Raw genomic sequence first — 21,728 nt, forward strand, 5'->3', positions numbered from 1 at the left:
ATACATACAGTAGGTTCAAAGCTTATATAGGCATCTCTAGACCTGTGTAAACATATGCTAGTAATGATTCCTCATCATGTGTCTTGATGCAGATGTACAAATATTCAAACATCACTTTGAGTCAAGTCCTATAAAGAAAATACTAAGCTACGCTATGCGAGGCACTGAGCTCACATTTACATGATAAGCAGGGCAAGAAGATTGTTTTGATAAGAACAGTAAACTGTTGTGTTTTCTACGAGCCAGCATCTAATAGTAACACCGGAAATATAAAAACTCGCGTTTTTATTCCCAGGCATGGATGGACTATCCCTTCCCCCAATTTTGTACCCGAGACGCACATTGCTGTCTCCCTCCTACGAAGTTACAACAACACTCGGCCAGCAGCCAATAAGGAGCGGAGAAATGGAAGCAGGACGGTGCTGTGGTACCAGCCAGTAACAATCTTCCAGATGATGACCTGCGGAGGGCGGGCCATGCCATTCAGCCAACCTCCCTGCCCACCAATAGAAGCGGAGCAGCATCCTTTTTCCAACTGAAAAGGGACATCATTTACATTCTGGGCGGGGAATTTTCCCCTTCCTTACTAACCAATCATACCCTCATCACCTAGGCAACTGAACGGGGGCCGGCTAAAGGGCATTTATGGACAGCCAACACCTCCAACCAGGACAAAGCAGTGGGCCCACGCCGACCAATCAGAAGAGACTGAGCTTGTGAGTTCCCGCCCAAGCTCTGTTCGTATTTAATTGTCGTTCTGTGGTCCAGTTGTTTCATTCCTCTCCACACGTTCGTGTCGCTTACTCGTCTCTCACCTCCTCCTCTTTGTCATTTCTTCGTTTTCATCCACAAAACTTCCAAGAAACATGGCAGACACCGACGTTGATACCACCACCACTGAAGTCCCCGTCACTAAGGTACGGCACAGCGTGCAGAACATCCTCTGTGTGCGCTCCTGTCACGCGTTGTTTCCATTGTTAGCCGCAGGTCTTTGTTGCGCTGCCTCAGGTGCGCGGAGGCGGCGGAGAAAGCAGGTTCCCCATTCCTCTCAGCGGCGTTGCTATTGGCAGTCGGAGGGCTGTGGGGGGCAGCAGCGGGGGAGACACGGGCGAGCTCTCTTCTCTCAGGAAAGTCCCGGGAAGTCGAAGCGGCGGACTTGCAGCCCTTAGTACAGTATTGTCCCGATGTCATGACTGAGGTGATCATTTTGTCCAGCATGAACGTCCCTTGCGGCAGAGCTGGTATTGTTCTGTGTCCCCGGCTCTCTCCTGAGGTAACTCGCCTCCGCAGGTCACCTGGCTGCTGCGCCTGAGGAGCTGTTGCGTGTGTTCTGATTGGTCACCTGTGCGCGCACCTGGCCGCTTCTCCCGCGCTTTTCTCTGGCTGTCCCGGTGTGTTATCGATTTATGCCTATTATTGAGGCATACTAAAAGCCCATTTGCGCATGCTCAGTATACCGGCGCGGGTCCGTTCCGCCGTCGCTGCATAGGGAGGTCGTGTCCGGCGATGGAATGGATTTGGCCGCTGGTTACCCCGGGAAACTGAATGTGACGTTACGAGTCGTATTTTTCATTGGCCAGAATAATGGAAACCCGCCTCCCCCGCAGCTAGAGGGCGCCCATCGTGAGCATTTTATTAGGTGTGAGACACCTGAAAGGGCTCACTGTACATGGGGGACCTGACAGACTTCCAGCAGGGAATGATAGACGGGGCTCGCCGGGCTGGACTGAGCATCTCCCAGACGGTGAAGACGCTCGGCTTTTCCCATACGGCCGTCGCTGAGGTGTACAGCCGCTGCAGCGACACTGGGGACGGCTCCTCCAGGCGAGCGCGGGAGGCGGAGTATGGAGGGGACCGGACAGTGCAGGAGATCACGTCTCCGCACCGCCGGGGATACACAAGCCGACAGGTTAGAGGGCTTCTATGATCGGCTATGTCCAGAAATGGCATTGGGGTGCTTCTTTTGTTACTGAAAGGGTTACCGAGGCGCCCCTCAGCGCGGAGCCCATTTATTTATAGCGCACGATGTTTTCCCTCATCTCTCTCCTCAGAGAGCTGCTGCCACCTGCGCTGGCGACCGGCCAACCCTCTCCCTCCTTTTTCCTCTTTCTATTCTGGTGTCGAGTTCAAACGCATCGAGGAGGGAATCGGCGGGAAGGAGGCGGGAGCGATTGGTGGGTGGGCGGAGCTCTGAGCTGGTCGCGCGCACATCTCAGCACACCAGGTGGCAGCGCGAGGAGCCTGGCCGTCTTTTGTCTTGCTGCGCGTTCGCCTCAGTGGGTGGGAGGGGGAGAACGGTCGGGGGCGCGCATTCATCTGGCAGATGTTCAGGTTTCCTCCGCCCTTCCCCCGCTTTGCTCTGCGGCTGTCTCCTCTGTTCTATCACTGCCTGTGTTTCATTGTCCAGGTATTTCACATTATAATGCATTAGTTGTATAACTGGTTCCACATGTTGCATTGATTGTATGGTAGTGAATTTCAGTTGTAAAAGTGAGAAAATGAAGAATAGCCTTCAATTGGCTTGCAATCAATTCATGACTAGAAAAGACAACAAAATTATTATTTTTTTGTTTTGTTTTTATTTTAGGATTGGTAACATTATTATGTAAATAATAATATGTTTTAATGTGCTCTTTATTTTGTCTACTTAAAACCACATGACAAGATTTAGTTACATTTCACATGCCATGAAATTTAGGCCTGTAAATGATTCTGTTATAGTGCCTTCAACACATGATTACATGGTGATATATATATATATATGTATATATATATATATATATATATATCTATATATATATATCTATATATATATATATATATATATATATATATATATATATATCTCTCTCTCTCTCTCTCTCTCTCTCTCTCTCTCTCTCTCTCTCTCTCTCTCTCTCTCTCTCTCTCTCTCTCTCTCTCTCTCTCTCTCTCTCTCTCTCTCTCTCTCTCTCTCTCTCTCTCTCTCTCTCTCTCTCTCTCTCTCTCTCTCTCTCTCTCTCTCTCTATATATATATATATATATATATATATATATATATATATATTATACTTGTATTTCATATAGAAGATCTCATTTTATGTATTCATGCTCACGTTTAATATATAATATATATTTTTTTTATGGTAGGATCTTAAAGAAAAGAAAGAGAAAGAAGTTGTAGAGGAGAAGGAGAAGGAGAAAACAGAAAATGGAAGTGGTGATGCTCCAGCCAATGGGACTGTACGTATTTCTTTACCATCTTTATTAATTTGAAGAATCTTATGTGTTACGTTAAACTGTTTTCTCTTGCTTTTGCTCAGCTGCAGTGTTTATGTAGCAACCTGTTGAGCTCTTGCCATTTATGAGACAGTACATACAGTTATAGTGTACTACTTGTGCTGTCATCTCTAGCTATGTAACTTGTAGGCTTGTAAAATGAAGGTTGACAGTTATTAGTGGCTGATAAACATTGCAAGCAGACATTACAATGTAGCTACATTTTCTATATATTGACATGTTTGGATAAAGACAACATTCATATTGCACCTTTTCTCCTGGTGGACTCAAAGCGCCATAGCTGCAGCCACTAGGGTGCACTCTGTAGGCAGTAGCAGTGTGAGGAAGTGTTGCCCAATGTCTCCTTACTGATCAGGAAAAGCTTAGATACACCACCGGAGTTTGTCACGCCTCCCTTGTTACAATGTGATTGTGCAGTTTTGCTTGTGTAATTTTGGCAACAACTGTAGTGTGGGTACTAACACAATGAAGAATGCAATTTGACGGGATTGTTTTGGTAGTACAATGTAGCATAAAGTTTATAATTTTACATTTAGAATTCAAATATAAAACATGTAGCTAGCTTTCATCAGAAGCCTTTTTGTTTTTCATGCTTTAGTCAGTAAACCCTGCAAGCTTCATTCAGAGAAAATAACCTCTGTGTATACAAACAAACACAGAACATTTATATCGCACTTTTCTCCTGGCGGACTCAAAGCGCCAGAGCTGCAGCCACTAGGATGCGCTCTATAGGCAGTAGAAGTGTTAGGGAGACTTGCCCAAGATCTCCTACTGAATAGGTGCAGGCTTACTGAACAGGCAGAGCCGAGATTCGAACCCAGGTCTCCTGTGTCAGAGGCAGAGCCCTTAACCATTACACTATCCAGCCACTGTGTATAGGTGTAGCAGCCTTGGCAGTGGTTACTCAGTACATTTTGTGTTCCTCTTTCCAGGAAGAGAACGGTGCAAAGCATAAAGAAAAGAATGCAGAAGATCCCGAAGAGGAGGAGGATGAAGGTAATTTGTGTACAACTGCTCTTTTAAGGAAATGTTTTGGAAAGTAAATATTGGAAACTTGTGTACCATATACTAACTTTGAGGCTGAACCTGTTAAAGCGGACCTGAACTCAGAACTTTCTTTCTGCTTTAAAGGGAAGGTTCAGGGAGGGTGGGTAAAAAATAAAAATCAAATTCCACTTACCTGGGGCTTCCTCCAGCCCGTGGCAGGCAGGAGGTGCCCTCGCCGCCGCTCCGCAGGCTCCCGGTGGTCTCCGGTGGCGCGCCCGACCTGGCCAGGCCGGCTGCCAGGTCGGGCTCTTCTGCGCTCCAAGGCCCGGAACTTCTGTGTCCCACGCCGGCGCTCTGACGTCATCGGACGTCCTCCGGGCTCTACTGCGCATGCGCAGAACTACTGCGCATGCGCAGTAGAGCACGGAGGACGTCCGATGACGTCAGAGCGCCGGCGTGGGACGCAGAAGTTCCGGGCCTTGGAGCGCAGAAGAGCCCGACCTGGCAGCCGGCCTGGCCAGGTCGGGCGCGCCACCGGAGACCACCGGGAGCCTGCGGAGCGGCGGCGAGGGCACCTCCTGCCTGCCACGGGCTGGAGGAAGCCCCAGGTAAGTGGAATTTGATTTTTATTTTTTGCCCACCCTCCCTGAACCTTTCCTTTAAAAGATTCACAACAGCATAATAACCTCTAAAGAAAAACATTTTGTTGTTACAGCTGATACAAATACTGCAATACATTTGCAGTGTGTCTACTTCCTGCTTTCATGGAAGCAGACCCATTAACATCCTGTTTACCAATTGGATCTCTGCCATGGCAGGAGCTGACACAGCTTAGGGATCAAATTACAACTTATGTTTAGTCACAGATGGAGGTGAATTAAACAAGCTAAACTCTAAATACATACAGGGTGTATTTCTATGTTTTCTTTCTGCCCTGTGCAAGAGTTCAGGTCCGCTTTAAGATACCCTTTCCCAGAGTTAGAAGACTGATTCACAAACTATATCTTATATAGAAAGTCGTTGTCGTGGTTTTTTTTTTTTTTGTTTTTAATTTTGCGTAACAGCATCAGAGTGATGCATAGAATAACTTGGTAACGTTCCACAATTTTCTCCAGGAGAAGGAGAGGGTGAAGGAGAAGAAGAAGAAGAGGAGGAGGAAGGAGAAGAGACAGAATCAGATGGTCATCCTGTAAAACGTCCAGCAGAGGATGAGGTAAGCAACATGTATTTTGTTGGCAAAAACAATCTATTGTAGATACATCATGGCTACCTTAAAAAAGCTGTGAAAATTCTTATTTAGGGCTAGTTCCTAGTGCTCAGCTGCGTTGCAGAATAATTCTGCATGTCCTCTCACTGCTCATACAGTTCTATGTTGGATAGGTTCACTGTGCAACTGACCAACATGAACCTAGCCTTAAAGGGACCCTTAGCGGTAGATCAAATCGAAATTTGGACTTTAAAGAGAACCCGAGGTGGCATTGCATTATGTTACTGGGGCACAGAGGCTGGTTGGGCACACTAACACCAGCCTCTGTTGCCCCATCGTGTGCCTCAAAGACCCCCCTGCTCGCCGCTATACTCCCCGCAGTGCTGGCGACACGCAGCACGTCGACAGCACAATGTTTACCCTAGCGCTGTCTGTCAGCGCCGCTCCGACGCCTCCTCCGCATCGCCGCTACCCGCCCTCGTCCCTTCCCTCCAATCAGCGGGAGGGAAGGGACGCGGGTGGCGGCGGAGCGGCGCTGACAGACAGCGCTAGGGTAAACATTGTGCTAGCGACACGCTGCGTGTCGCCAGCACTGCGGGGGTATAGTGGCGAGCAGGGGGGTCTTTGAGGCACACGATGGGGCAACAGAGGCTGGTGTTAGTGTGCCCAACCAGCCTCTGTGCCCCACTAGCATAATGCAATGCCACCTCGGGTTCTTTTTAACTGGGGCTTCCTCCAGCCCATCTCACCGCTCATACAGTTCTATTTTGTATGTACAAATATAGGAAACCATTTATTTAGAGCTCCACCTGATGGTCTAACTCAAAATACTAAAAAAAAAAAGCCCTTGTTCCACTGCATTGCAGTAAAAATGTCTTATCAGTTACAACACATGGAGACTTTTCTGTTGTAATGACACTTTTTTTTACCAAGGCTAGGTTCACTGTGCAACTGACAAACATGAACCTAGCCTTAACCACTTAACAGCTTCAGTACAGTATATCTACTCCCCTGCAGACTTCATTTAACCGCCCAGGGGAGTAAATATACGTACTCCCGCTGCTACCACTGCTGTACGTGCTCCCGCTTATTTGTGCGCTCGTTCATGTTGCCATCTGCCTGCCAGGAGATCAATGAATGGGAAAGCAATTCCTAATCATTGATCTAAGTCCCCTTAGCAATGATCGGTGCCTTTTATGAGAAGCTGCACGATCATTCTAATTAATAAATAAAAGTTTCCCATCCTCCGTACACTTCCTGCAAGCATACATATTTCGCTTACAGGACGTATAAAAAAAAGACTGAGGCCATCTTGTGGCCAAATAGTAAAACTACATCTAAAAGCATTTTTTTTAAATGCAAAGACCTGTTTTTACATTTTAAATTACCCCTTACCTCCCACACTCCCCAACAGTTGCCAACATTTATTTTTTTTTTTTGTAAAAAATAAAATAAATTTACAATTATAAAAAATACATAAATTGTTTTCTTAGGAACTGAACTTTTTTAATATGTATGTCAAGAGGGTATAATACTGTTACTTTATAAATTATCGGCTTTTTATTAGTGATGGATGCAAAACTGAAAAAATGCATCTTTATTTCCTAATAAAATATCGGTGCCAGACATTGTGATAGGGACATCATTTAAATGGTGTAATAACCGGTACAAATGGGCAAATAAATTACGTAGATTTTAATTACAGTAGTTTGCATTATTTAAAAATTATAATGGCCGAAAACTGAAACCACGCAAGTTCCTCTGGCATCCTCTTTCCTCTCCGCTGGACACTGACGGCTCCGGTAATCTGCTACTCTCGGGCAAAGTTGCGCCTCTGTTGTGTCAACACTCCGGTCACCTTAAGTGTCCTGCGCGGTTCTTTAAAGACTGAACCGCATAGGAGGCTTACGAAGACCAGCGTGATAAGGAGACAGGTGCACATGTGTGACTTCACCTGAGAGCCACCGATTACTGGAGCCACCAGCATCCCAGAGGAGAGGGAAGAAGAGGATGCTAGAGGAAGCCCCAGGTAAGTCCAAATTTCGATTTTATGTACCGCTCAGGGCCCCTTTAACCACCCTGGCGTTCTGATTAAATCGCCAGGGTGGCTGCGGGAGGGTTTTTTTTAAATAAAAAAAAAACTATTTCATGCAGCCAACTGAAAGTTGGCTGCATGAAAGCCCACTAGAGGGCGCTCCGGAGGCGATCTTCCGATCGCCTCCGGCGCCCAGAATAAACAAGGAAGGCCGCAATGAGCGGCCTTCCTTGTTTTGCTTATATCGTCGCCATAGCGACGAGCGGAGTGACGTCATCGACGTCCTGACGTCAGCCGCCTCCGATCCAGCCCTTAGCGCTGGCCGGAACTTTTTGTTCCGGCTGCGCAGGGCTCAGGCGGCTAGGGGGGCCCTCTTTCGCCGCTGCTCGCGGCGAATCGCCGCAGAGCGGCGGCGATCAGGCAGCACACGCGGCTGGCAAAGTGCCGGCTGCGTGTGCTGCTTTTTATTTGATGTAAATCGGCCCAGCAGGGCCTGAGCGGCAGCCTCTGGCGGTGTTGGACGAGCTGAGCTCGTCCAGACCGCTCAGCAGGTTAAAGCCACCATACACTGTTGGGAGATTTTTAATAGATCAGATGTTAAAGGCAAGAAAAAAATCTAATGAAGATTTGTTAAAAATATAAGTCCTTTTAGGAAAGGCTGTGTTTTGTTGTGGTTTTTTTCTTGGGATGCTGTCTGCATGCAGCAGTACAAGGCTATTAATGATTGAATCGACATTCCGTTAATGGACTGCTAACACCTGATGGAACATTCATCGGTGTACTGCAGGATTCATGTGAACAATTGATACCTGTCGTCATATAATATTTTTTACCTGGTATTGAAATATATCTGATGGTGTATGTCAGTGCATATCCTTTGCAATTAAGTCTTCCCTGTGACATTAACAAATGGAATACCTACAAATAATTCATTTTATATAATAAAGTACTCCAAAGCCACTTTCAAACTGCTTTCTGCACACTTAACTGTGGACTTGGTTAGAGTAGTTTTAATTAATTTCAGTGAGTACTCTCTCTTAAGGCCAGAAACATTACAAGTAGGAAAAGCTTGAACTGTTGGTATATGTCAGCAAGCTTCATGTAACTAAAAATGCAGCTGCTGGCTGTCTAACAGTTGTCATGGAGCAACACATTGATCTGTTACTAGCAAAATTGCTGGCTAATGTAATACATGAGGGAAGGCTCTGGATACCATAGAGCCATCCTGGTTTGTCCCTTCCTTTCTGTGCTGTCCCCCATTTATGCAACTGACTGGGTCTTTAGCACTACTTGGGCAGCCTGTTAGGTCAATTGCCTTCAAAGGGACACTGCACAGGCACAATGGACTGGGGAGGCACTGTTGTTTCCAGAGCTTTCATTTTACTTTGGCCTCCCTACTTTGTATCTAACCTGCAGTAAGTTTATTTATTTACGTTCACAAGTATTTTTGAAATCTTTTTTTTTTTTGGGGGGGGGGGGGGGGGTCTCTAGATAGTCCAGAGGCTTCCTATATCTTTCACATCATGCCATTCAAACGTTGGGTCCCTTGTTTGCTTCAGTGTACGACCATGGTGGTAGAGAAGATTGGCTGCTATTGCACATGCAGAGCCCGGTCTATGCAGGCCCAGTAGAACAAAACGCTTGTGTGAAAAGCCATGTCAGAGCACCTTTGTTCTACTGCGCCTGCACAAACTGCACTAGTGCATGTGCAGTATGGACATCCTTATACACTGCCTTGCAGCAAACTATCTCCCTGACTTGAAATAGAAATCATTTTACTTGATACTTGGTCTTGATTAGCTTTTTGCAGTAATCTGTTTAAAGTGAACCTTAACCCTGGGGAAAAAAGTTTCATTTACCTGGGGCTTCCTCAAGCCCCCTGCAGCTGTCCTGTGTCCTCCGGTCCCTGCTGCGGATTAGTTTCGTTTTCAGCAACGCGTACTTTTCTTTGCCGTCATGCGCTGGCGCAGTACGCTTGCACCTGCACAGGACACACTTGACGGCAGGAATGCAAAGAGTATGCATTGTTGGGGGCCAAAAACTAAACTAACCCACGGCGGGGACCGGAGGTCACTCGAGCGGAAAAGGCAATGTAACATCAGGTCAAAATCGCCAATTGGAATTACAATCGCATGTAGTGTGCAAAAGACCTAAATACCTAAAGTACCATCTACACGATACGGTTCTTTGTGCGATTCGATTACGACTATTTGCGATCCTATTAAATCCGACATATCCGATTGGGATTCGATTTGCCATTGTTTTGCAATGGCAAATCAAATCCCGATCGGACATGTGTAATTTAATCGGATTGTAAATAGAATCTTAATCAAATCGCACAAAGAATCGTATCGTGTAGATTGAGCTTAATACCAATACCACTTGTTTGATGCTGACCGATTGCCATGTAGAACTTTAGATGTTGACCCCACACTACTCCCACCCGATTGGTAAAAATAATGGCTCTGTTCCTTGAATATTTAACATTTTGAAGGGATTGTTTTATTTTATTGGTCTCCTTATTACAAACATCACATAGTGTATGGTCAACTTCAGAATGGACTTTAAATAAGACTTCTGTTTTAATGTTTGGTGTAATTGCCTTCTTAAAACAGAAGGAAATTTGCAATAATTCAGTTATAAATGAACATTTGTGGTTACCCACAATGCACACCTACTAAATATGCAAATTATCCCTTTCCGCCCTTGTTAAGCCAAGCAAGCATCCAGAACCGCTGGTTTATAGCAAGCCTATAGCTTTAAGTTTTACACATCCATACCAAACCCACATGTAGACAGCCTGTTTCGGACTTTTGGTCCTCATCAGTACATGGCAGGGATTGATAAGGCTGTATGTATAACAAGGGCGGAAAGGGATAATTTGCATATTTAGTAGGTGTGCATTGTGGGTAACCACAAATGTTCATTTATAACTGAATTATTGCAAATTTCCTTCTGTTTTAAGAAGGCAATTACACCAAGCTTTGCTTTTTTAGTAGGAGGGCTTTTTGGTTCCTTTCATCCCCCTATACATGCCTAGTAGTTTGGGTCACCCTAAGCTGCTTGGTTACTCTGTTTTAATGTATTGGTGGTTTTGCTATGAAAGTAAAGATACCTGATTATAACTCATGTCTTATTTGCTTCCAGGAGAAATCTGAAACTAAAAAACAGAAAACAGAGAATGGAGATTCCACAGAAGTGAAAGAATCCGCCTAATCCCCTCACCCATCCTTTCCAGACATTTTATAGCTTAAGTGACATGGTTGACTTTAAATTGTAGAGAACGTGCTTTATATCTGTACATTTTACAGAATGACTTTTATATACTGTAAACCCACATGCACTAGAGGACCTGTAACATCACACAGCCAAGATAGCTAAGGTTTTTGTAAAATGTTATTTATTGGTGCTTGTTTGTACTGGTTGATTGCTACAATAAAAAAAAGATCTTAACTTTTTTTTTTTTTAATGTTTATAAGTGGTGGTATAGCTTTGCTTTTTTTCTGTCCATCTTTGAAGCACATGTCTTTCATGATAGTACAGCCATGTGTATTCTTGAGTGAAGCTGCCTTCTTGTAATATAAAGGTGTTTAGAATAGAACATTCATATGCAATGAAGGCCAAAGATATGGGTCTTGTATCGCCAGAAGGGAAATCTGGGCATTCTGTATAGATCTTTGGACTCAAGGTTGTTGCTGTTTGGTATATAGTTGTGGTGCAAGCAGAGTTTGAAAAACGCAAGGATCAACGTGTAAATTTTTCTCTGTATCCTAATGTGCTATCAAAGTGTGTATGGCAGAGATTTTTGAGGCATAGGCAGTCATGGTTTATGGCTAGGTTATAAAAACTGTATACCTCATTAGTTGATGCTTGACCACTACTTTGTATATTCAGGTTAAGTACTATAAATAAATTTCTTTTATAAAAAAAAAAAGTCTACTTTCTTTGCTTCTGTAAATGTTTGTGTATGAGGCTCCTAGTCAGCATTCTACTTCCTAGGTAGTTCAACTTGCACAGGTGATTTGGTGTGATGTCCAGAATCCAAAGTGACTTATCATTGGAGATACTTTTCCCACAGGTACAGGAACTCCTAAGCCTGGCACACACATCCAATTTACCACTTCCATGTAGTATGAGAGCTCACCTACACATTCTGTTCATAGTATATTGTGTTGGCCCTCATATTACATGGAAACAGTTACATCAAAACTGGCTGTGTATGCAACTTTAAAGCCTCGTACACACCTTCCATTTTGATTGGCAAATCTCTGACCAATTTTACCATCTCCATGTATTATGAGAGTTAACCTACACAATCTGCTTATAGTATTCGGAAATCTGTGACCCTCCTGCTACATGGAATTGGTATAATTGGCTTAATCCTGGTACACACATATAATTTGTTTTTTTCAAAAGTAAAGAAAAAAGAAGCAGACTGGCACTGCGGTCGTGGGATTAGCTTGGAGGCAATTCAATCAAGAGGAATCGGGGTATTTGCCTCCTGTGTGCTCGGGATGCTGAAGCAAACATCAAATGTACATATAGCAAGAAGATTGAACCATCCGGCACTACATATCAAAGTTAAGCATATTTGTCATTTATTGTATCCATTCATCTGGTCAAACAGACAGGTCCATTAGTTTCATACATGCAATGACATACCCTTAGGGCTCGTTTCCACCATAGCGAATCCGCATGCGGCGACGAGATGCGGATTCGCTTGTTACACTGAAGTGGCCGGGGCTGTTTCCACATGTGCGGCGTGCGGGAGCGATTTGGCGGCGGGCCAAATCTGCACGGTGGGACCCAGCGAATTCGCCTGCGTCGGGAATCCGTGCGAATTGCTGCTAATGTATTTAATAGTAAAAACGCATGTGTTTGTTACATGCGTTTTTACCCGCGATTTTGCACCTTTTTCAATGTTATTTTGCCCTGGCAGTGTCATGGTTAATTTCGCATGGCACCCTGCCATGCGAAATCGCGGGTAAAAACGTTTTTACAAGCGTCGGAATGCCGGCGAAATCGCGTCGCAACAGTGGAAACGAGCCCTTACTGTTCCTAGCTGTGGGGTAGTGTGGGAGCAGCGGTCCGCCTGACAGCTGTTTCGCTCTAAGGGCCCGTTTCCACTATCGCGAATCCGCATGCGGGCAACGCATGCGGATTCGCACAGTCAGTACAAGTGGATGGGACCGTTTCCACTTGTGCGTTTCCCCGCACGTTTTTCTGTGCAGAAAAAATCTGCAGGGTAGGGGCCTCAGAATTCGCCTGCGTGTGGAATGCAGGCGAATCGCACGCAATGTATTTAATAGGGAAATCGCATGCGTTTTCCCCATGCGTTTTTTGCCGCGATTTCGCATAGGTACCCATGTTAATTCACACAGGCAGTGACATGTTTAAAATCGCATACAGCCTTACCTATGCGAAATCGCGGCAAAAAACGCATGCGGGTGCGATTTGCCTGCGTTGATTCGCCGGCGATTTCGTAACGCTATAGTGGAAACGGGCCCTAAGCTGAGCTTCTTCCGAGGCTCCGTGCACGGAGCCTCGGAAGAAGCTCAGTTTAGAGCGAAAACAGCTGTCAGGCGGACCGCTGCTCCCACACTACCCCACAGCTAGGAACAGTAAGGGTATGTCATTGCATGTATGAAACTAATGGACCTGTCTGTTTGACCAGATGAATGGATACAATAAATGACAAATATGCTTAACTTTGATATGTAGTGCCGGATGGTTCAATCTTCTTGCTATATACACATATAATTTTAATTGTCCAATCGCTGGCCAATAATACCGCTTCTATGTAGTATGAGGGCCAATGAACAGATTGTTTAGGTGAGCTCTTAAACTACATGGAAGTGGTAAAATTGGATGTGTGTACCAGGCTTAACGTGTAATATGTTGGCACTTTATAAATAAAAAAATAACTAAATTAAGAGCTCTGGCTTCTTTTAGGTGCTCTCGATTGGCCAATTCTACAACATTCCATGTAGTATGAGAGTTTACCTACACAATCCTGTTTTTAAGGGTTACATTGACTAATCATTGACCAATCAAAATATCTGCCTACAAAACTAATTCATGGTGTATTCTCAGCATTAGTGAAGCAGCTGTTGCATGACTCATTGCTGCAGCTTGGTAGGAGTAAGGCCTTGTTCACATCAATTAGTGCAGATGGCATTGTATGCCATCTGCACTGCTGATCCCATAGTGAATGGGTCAACACTGCAATTTTCAAAAATGCAGTAGTGCAATTGCGCAGCTCATATGATTGGAACAGTAGAAGCCCTTCTCGCGTTTTGCAAACTATACATGTTGCTGAAATGTGTACAGCAGTGCATATACTGGGAACAGAAACTACTGAAAATAACAATAAAATTGCTTTTTTTTTTTTTTTTTTTTTTTTTTTTTTTTTTTTTTACAATACTCAGTAAATTTAGTCAGTGTTTGCCCAATGTAAAATCTTTCCTCACCTTGATCTACATTTTGAAATTTATCACAGGTGGTGACATCTTTAGTACTGTGGGGTGCAGCTCTGCGAAAATTCCTAGTCTTCCAGAGTGTTCTGGGAGGCTGAGACTACATAAAGCAGTAATATAGAAGTGTTTCTACCATAAAAGCAGATAGGGCTGGAACCCACAGGAGCGCTTTTGGCAGCGTTTTGGCAGCACTGCGATACGCTAGCAGTTTGCCAAAACGCTGGGCTAATGTTAATGGATGGGGCAACTTCCACAGGAGCGTTTGCGTTTCTCAGAAACGCAAACGCAGGACATGCAGCATTTTGGGAGCGTTAGCGCTTCAATGCAAAGTATTGAAACGCTAGCAGAAACGCTCAGCAAAACCTAAACTGAGCGGTTCTGCTAGCGTTTTGCGGTTCAGCACACTGTAACAAAATTAAAAATTATTCACAGGACCAATCAGGATAAAAACGCAAAACGCTACACAACCGTTGAGGAAAAAAATACACTGTTGCAAAACGCGACCGAAAACTCGCATGAATCAGCTTGCAAACCGCTCAGACAAAACGCTAGCGGTTGCGTTTAGCGTTTGCGGTTTGCAGTGGGTTCCAGGCCTTATCCTGATTTACTGCATTCTGTCACTACAATGCCTCTTTAAGTCACTGTGTCTGCACTTAATAGAACAGCTTTTAGGATTTAAAGGAGTTCTTTGGGGTTTTTTTTTAATATAAAAACGGACACTTACCTGGGGCTTCTACCAGCCCCCTGAAGCTGTAATGTCCCACAAGTCCTCCAACGATCCGCCATTCTCCGCCGCCGGTCCGATCGGCATCTGAGACCCGCTGCACGGTTGAGTCTGTGCGCCATTGGGAGCTTACTGCGCAGGCGCAGTACAAGAAAACTTCGTCCTGCGCAGTAAGCTCCCGATGATATGTGCGGGAGAGGGCAATATTTGTGTTGTTAGACGAATATATTACCAGGACCGGCGGCGAGGAACCGAGGATCGTAGGCGGACGGGGTGGGACATTACAGCTTCAGGGGGCTGGTAGAAGCACCAGGTAAGTGTTCGTTTTTATTTTAAAAAACGTTTATTGCTGTGCGACTTTTTGGGGGCATTACGCTGTAATTTGCGTTGCGACTTTAACGTTGCATCAAACCGCAACGTCCTACTGTGAAAAAGGCCTAAAGGAAGAGAAAAACTGAGTCGTTTGAGGCCTGTATGCATACATTATGCTAGTAAGTGAATGGATAGTGGTGTACATGTATAAATTGGCATTACATTATATGACACTTAAAATACAAATGTTTCGCAGAGAAGCATTTAAAACCAACTGAAAAGTACATGCTAGATTCTTGCCTCACATTGAGAATGAATCCCTTCACACAGCACTGATATTTTAGACTACAGAAGTCATTACAAAGCAGTTGTAGATGCCAGTTGTGACTGGCTGTACTTAGGTGAACTGATTGGTCTCTCACAATCCTGGCAAGCATAGCAGGTTACATCGGGTGTATTCACTGGTACAGAGGGGTGTGGCCTGTTTCAGGTGGTGCTGTGATCCAGCTCATCATGCTGAAGAAAGTAACGAGCTGTCACATCCGTATAAAAGACAAGGCCAATGTTTCGGAGCCACGCATGGCCCCTTTCTCAAGGCAGGATTTACTCAAATGCAACCATCTGTTTGCTGTTATAAGAAAATCCACTATGGGGTAGTGAAGATGGTAGAAGACTCCTCTCCCACTTGCAGAAAGCGATGTGTATTCAGCAAAGCAGCTGCAGCCTGTCTTTTATACAGAACTATTGAAGAACAATTTTGGATGTGCCAGTGCGTTACCTAGGGGGGCATTATCCCTCTTCTTCAGCTGTAGCACTCCTCTATATATCAGGGTGGAATCCTTAGTGTGTGCAAGACTATACAATGACTTAATCCAGCTCATCACGCGTCTGATTTAGGGTTGGTTTACAGTGAATGCGCTGCACTACTAGTACATAATTTACTGCCCAGATATGGTGCCAATACGATGCAATGGTAAAGCATCTGTTGCAATGCACAACGCATTGCTGCATGCATTTTCTAGTGCACAGTGGATTTATTGCCATTACATTGAGAAAGGCCTGGAATCTGCCTTTCGGCAGAAGCACTGGGTAGGCACATTCACTGTAAACAGGCCCAAAGTCCAAACTGCGTGATACCTACAGAAATTATATTGAACAACAATAACCAAGAAAGCCAAAGTAACTCCCTGTTTTTTACTTATTGCCTAATACCACCAAGATTCCTGAAACTAATAACTAGAATCAAGGCCCAAGATCTTAAGCTCAATACTCACCTGACGATGGATCGGGGAACCTCACAGCAACGGCTTCCTGATGAACAAGGTTTCCCCGATCCATCTTCCTACCTGCGGGACCACATGACGGCACACAGCGGGCATGAACAGGAAGTTAAGCGATTGTGGTACCTTACGCTAGGATCTTAAAGATCTGATCCACCACACGTCACCAAATGTCATTAGTCTGTACCTGAACCTGTACCCATGTCACAAGATCGCAGAAACAATTGCTCAAAAAATTGCAGTCGTTTGAAAAATCACCAAGAAAATCATAGGGTGGGTACGAGGCTTTAAGTCTGGGGGAAAAAAAACTGTTTCAAGAAAGGTGTTGTACACTACAGGACCAGATAAAAAAGGGCTAGTCCAAAAAATGAATAATTAATATGCATAATAAATGAACGTAAAATACCTGCTCAACTAGTATGCCAGATTGTAGCTTTGATTCTAGTGGAGCAGGTACAACTTCCTTGCTACATCCTCCAACATAGAGCCTCTCATTAAGTTTCTTGTCCAGTCTAGTCTAGTCACTTTTATACGCTAGGTGGTACTTAAAGAGACTCTGTAACAAATTGTTTATCTTTATTTCTTCTATGCTATAAGTTCCTATGCCTTTTCTAATGTGGTCTGGCTTACTGCAGCTTTTCCTAATTGCACAGTAGCTGTGTTATCTCTGTTATATGATCTAATCTTCTCTCTATAGTCGGCACAGTCAGGCTGAGGCAGTCAGACTGGAATGTGCAGGGCTGCTTGTGATTAGCTAGAAGCTGTACACACCCCCTGCAGGCTCTGTGTGACTAACACACTCTGCTTAGCTGAGCCTATTAGAAGCTGGTTAGTTTGTTTGTAAACACTGCCTAAAACTGGCAATTACAAGCCAGGTTTGCAGCAGAGAATGGCAGAAACAGCACAGAGGGGACCAGGAGCACATAATGAATAGAATGGTATGCTTTTTATTGTAAGAATTTCAGAGTACAGATTCTCTTTAAAGCAGATCTGTTATCCATACCAATTGTCATAAAATATACATATTACCTGTTTTCTGATGTGTTCAGTACTCCATCCTTCTTATTTTCAACACCCCCCACCACCACCACCGCTGTTTTATAGTAATAAAAACGTTTTTCATTTTATCCTGCTGACCCAAGATGGCCGTGACACCTAAAGTAACTCAGGGTCATAGGAGCGTGCTAATGCAGTGTACGATTAGATATGAGCATCTGCAGAGAGCTCTTATGCACAGATAGGTCGGCGCAGCAGTCGCCGGACTGTATGAGCACAGTCTACTGCGCTGCAATACATTCAACACCACACAGGCACGAGTCAGATGCTGAAGGAGCACGCTCAGAGAGCCCATCTATGATGATGTGAGAGCAGAGGGTGGAAATGGGTAGAAAAGGGGTGGAACCGGGGGGGAGGGGGGAGTTGGGATTCAGTGGATGGAGGACGAGTAGTGCAGGAACAGGTATGTGGAATTAAAAAGGACATGTGGATTAAAGAGTAACTGTCAGGCTGCAGAAGCTAATTTAAACCTCTATTCTCCTGTGTTAAACAGTTTAGAAGGAAGCCCAAAAGCAATTAGTGAAGATAAAAATCTCAGTTACCTTTGATGTGTGCTGTTATAGACCCATAAGGACGCAAGCCGCATACTAAACTGCAAAGCATTCTGGGGCCCTCCCCTCGGCTGCTAATGAGACGTTACAGCAGCTTGTGTAATCAGTCCAGCGCGTAGCACTGATAAATCTCGGGCAGAGTACACTGCAGGAGTCAGCTATTGTTCCTAGCCACATGGCTCATTAATATTCACTGCACACTGTGTTATTTAGTACCAGCTTTTCTGTGATCAGGAAGCAGGCAGGACATGAGGACACATTTGACAGAAAAACATGGAGCCTGCCATGAGCTGTCAGGAGCATCTATCTCTGCATATACTATATACAAATTCTGTGAAATCCAAACGTGGACAGTGAAATGCATATGTAATGTAAGTACAGCCAATCTTTAGCTACTGATATATGTGTTTATTTTCTCTGAGACCTTATACCTAACAGCTCCTCTTTAAGGAATTTTTTTTTTCTTAGAAAAGGCTAAAGTATTCCTTTAGGTACGTATAAAGCGCTGACATCTTTCACTGTGTATATAGCCATGTCACTGTCCTCAAGGGAGCTCACAATCTAATACCCACCATAGCTAGTCTAATATTCCTTCCATAGTCTAAATCTATGTACACACTTTCAACAATTGTCCTCCAGAAAGACTGCTTAGAAAACAATTTGGAAGTGACTGTTGTACTGATACGTTATTTGGCAGCCGGCTGGTCAATGAGATGCTATAAATTCCCGCTTGCATGCCATTCCTACCAGGGCTTCCATTCAGGTGTTTATCAGCTTGTGGAGGTGAGCTTTAATTTCTTCACAGCAGCCCTTCCTCTCTCATGGTGACATTGGGAAGGGTTGTGGTGTTTGTGCCAATCTCCCTCTTCATTTGCAAACGTGGCAGGAGGAAGTAGTGATGATTTCAGCTATGTGACCCCAAAGATGAAACCCCTCCCCTTCCCTGAAGAAGAGTAGTGGAACATTAGGCTAGTTCAGTGTGTGGGGATTTGGGCTGCAATTAAGGCAACCCTAAAGTGGCCGAAATCAAATACCTAAAAAAAGGAAAAGCGCTGGATCCCCTAGAAGCTTCCCAGTCTTCACTCCTCATTCCACTGCTGTACCCCATAGTCTTTGCATGCACTTGAGTCCCCAAGTGCTTCCGAAGATGGGCGCATCCGTACTACCCTAGTGCAAGCTTAGACTCAATAGCAGTATGAATCAAAAGTACTCCAACACGAGTATTTCCAAAGGCTGCCTGAGGAGGGACGACCTGGGTGACAGCGGTGGAACGATGGCACAGAGAGCATCAGGAAATCTCTAAGGAATCCAGAGCCTTTTCTCTTTTTAGGTGAGTATCTAAGCCTTTTTTTCGCTTTCGTCATGTAGCGTTTGAGTACAGCTGCAGCCGCACTTAGATGTGACTCCATGTGCGGGGGCCGCCTGTCCAGGGCCGGTACCTGGAGCTTGCTAGCACCCAGCCAGGGCAGGAGAGCAACTGACAGGTGGTGAATTCACTGACTCTCAGCTGCCCGTTTGACAGAGACCTAACATTGGTGTAAATAACATTATTACCAGTGAAATTGTAGGAACATCAGCATTATTATGAATGTAAAGGCATAGACTAGAAGCCACTTGGTTTTGGCAACAGCAGAGCATAAAATCAAACAAGTAGATATCAAAAACAATAAACAAGGGTAGTGTGATAGCACAATAACCACAACAGTATTCATGGTGGGAGCGCAAGGTGCAACAGCAGTGGTAGTGGCTGCAGCCTAAGGGGGGGGGGGGGGGGGGGGGATGGCGCTGGTGTGGTATGGTGCAGTAAGTACAATAATAAGTCTGCACAGAGAACTTCCTTCTCACATGTTGTTCATGTTGTTATAGATGGAACTCATCCAAATGACTAGATTTTAGCTTTAGATCTGGGCTAGGATGCTATCTGCATGGAGTTTGTATGTTCTTCCCATTCACATAGGCTTTCCTTCTACATCCCAAAAACATACTGATAAGTTAACTGGTTCCCCTAGACTATAAGATGATTATGATAGGGAGTAAACAGAGCTCTTCTGATGGACAGAAGTGCTGCTCAACACTTTTATAGACAATGCTTCCAAATGTGTCATTTTAAAGGGTAAAACTGTAAACATTTTTCATTACAATATGATTTGCATATTCTCTCACTAAGCAGAAGTGATGCATATTATGAGATCCTTCTATCTCACATAAAGGTGTGTTACAGCCAATACCTTCTTTTTCGAAGTGTACCTGAGGCGGACTGAAACAAAAAAGATAAATACTTACCTACCTACTCTTGATCGTCCAGAGGCTTCCAGAATTCTGCAGAGTCGGCAGACAGCTGACAGCTCAAATTACACTGGCCCATTACTTGCTAAGAAGGGAGAATTAGACTGTCTGTTCGCTATAAACACACACAGGGTGGATTTCTCTGTTTCCTTTTCTCCTGTGAAAGAGTTCAGGTCCGCTTTAAGAAGGTACATTTATACGTAGAATGTCTTTTATAGTAAGGGGGCTTTTAGGCTCCTTTTCATGCCTTACAAAATTTTAGTGGTTCTGGGTTCCTCTGATTTAGGTTACCTAGAACAGTGTTTCTCAACATTTTATCGGTGTGTACCCCTTTTAAAACCCTGTACTCATCAAGTACCCCTTAGCATAGTAAACATCACAAGTACCCCTTGACAAATCTACAAAAATCTATATTTAAATTGTAGTACATAATTGGTTCTAAACAATTTCCAAGCATTTACTATTGCTTTTAATTAGCTAAAATACTAATTTGGTGTTGTTTGATTAACATTTATCATTATCTAAAACTCTAAATTTGTTATATTTGGTTAATTAAATCAAGCCCGAGTACCCCCTGGAACCATCAGAAGTACCCCCTGGGGTACTCGTACCACATGTTGAGAACCTAGGACCTAGAACATCTTTATTACATTAATTTTATTTATGTATTTATTTAAGTATAATGTATAATGTATTCTGGGCTGCCTCCTTTATTTAATTTGAGGTTGTTTTCAAAATGGAATATCCCTGTAACAGAACTGAAAGGAAACATCAGGCAATAAAAAAAAAAAAAAATCAGATCTACTTAGCTGGGACTTCCTCCAGCCACTGGCAGCTTATGAGTCCTTCGCAGTTCTGCATCTGCACAGAACACTCCCGGCTGCGGGAGCGCAACCGTGAGTGGCGTGGCCATGTGCAGGCGCAGGAGCCGCGGACCTCGCCAAGTTGGCGTGTGCAATGAAGGGGACCCCAGGAGATTGGCTGAGAGCGAAGCTGTGGCGAGGGACTCATAAGCTGCCAGGGGCTGGAGGTAGCCCCAGAAGTAGATCTGCTTTTTAAAAAAAAATAATGTATCGCCTGATGTTTCCTTAACGTCCAGTGATCCAACACTTTAAATAATCCTTTGTGAATGCTCTTGTGTGATTTTGCTTTACAATATTCTGCTTTTCACAATTCTGCAATGTTATGTTCCATGTTGTCCTTAAGCTGATGACAGAACATATGGTTACAGAACACGCGCATTTCTTGTTAAGCAGGTTAGTGGTGTTTCTTATTCAGCATCAATTTAATCACCGTTCATTTGACAGCTCTGTTTTTGTTATTCAAATAAAGCAGCCTTGGGTAGAAGTTATCTACAAATGTTACCTAACGAATAAATGTCTATGTCCCAATGCCTTTTAAGTAAGTATTTTTTCGTCCAGCTTTTTCATAGTCCAACTGTTCGTGCATGAGTGACTCTATATGGGATTCCTGAATCCTCTTGGTTTGGCTGGCTGAATGTTGGAAAACTTAAGATACAAAAAATGGTTCTCTA

General features: G+C 44.2%; 1 protein-coding gene across 2 annotated transcripts; it reads left to right on the forward strand.

The window, feature by feature from the left end:
• The first annotated feature begins 729 nt into the window (after nucleotides 1–729).
• LOC137521348 (parathymosin-like) lies at nucleotides 730–11,152 on the forward strand. 2 transcript variants are annotated; one of them, XM_068240480.1, is made up of 5 exons: nucleotides 730–917; nucleotides 3,131–3,223; nucleotides 4,213–4,276; nucleotides 5,383–5,480; nucleotides 10,657–11,152. In XM_068240480.1, exons 1-5 carry the CDS (start codon nucleotides 867–869, stop codon nucleotides 10,723–10,725), a joined length of 375 nt encoding a protein of 124 aa, XP_068096581.1. In that variant the 5' UTR covers nucleotides 730–866; the 3' UTR covers nucleotides 10,726–11,152. The 2 variants fall into 2 exon arrangements, with proteins under 2 accessions (XP_068096581.1, XP_068096580.1); XM_068240479.1 differs by lacking the exon at nucleotides 730–917 and adding an exon at nucleotides 1,630–1,909.
• Nucleotides 11,153–21,728: the final 10,576 nt, after the last annotated feature.

This window comes from Hyperolius riggenbachi, chromosome 6 (genome assembly GCF_040937935.1).
Source record: "Hyperolius riggenbachi isolate aHypRig1 chromosome 6, aHypRig1.pri, whole genome shotgun sequence".
NCBI classification, from domain to species: Eukaryota; Metazoa; Chordata; class Amphibia; order Anura; family Hyperoliidae; genus Hyperolius; species Hyperolius riggenbachi.

What these genes read in the sequence shown, in the direction of transcription:
- LOC137521348 (XM_068240479.1), top strand. Translation starts at nt 1,670, where the DNA reads ATGGGGGACCTGACAGACTTCCAGCAGGGAATGATAGACGGGGCTCGC. An exon ending in ATGCTCCAGCCAATGGGACT is followed by an intron (nt 3,224 to 4,212) that starts GTACGTATTTCT and finishes TCCTCTTTCCAG; the next exon opens with GAAGAGAACGGTGCAAAGCA. An exon ending in AACGTCCAGCAGAGGATGAG is followed by an intron (nt 5,481 to 10,656) that starts GTAAGCAACATG and finishes ATTTGCTTCCAG; the next exon opens with GAGAAATCTGAAACTAAAAA.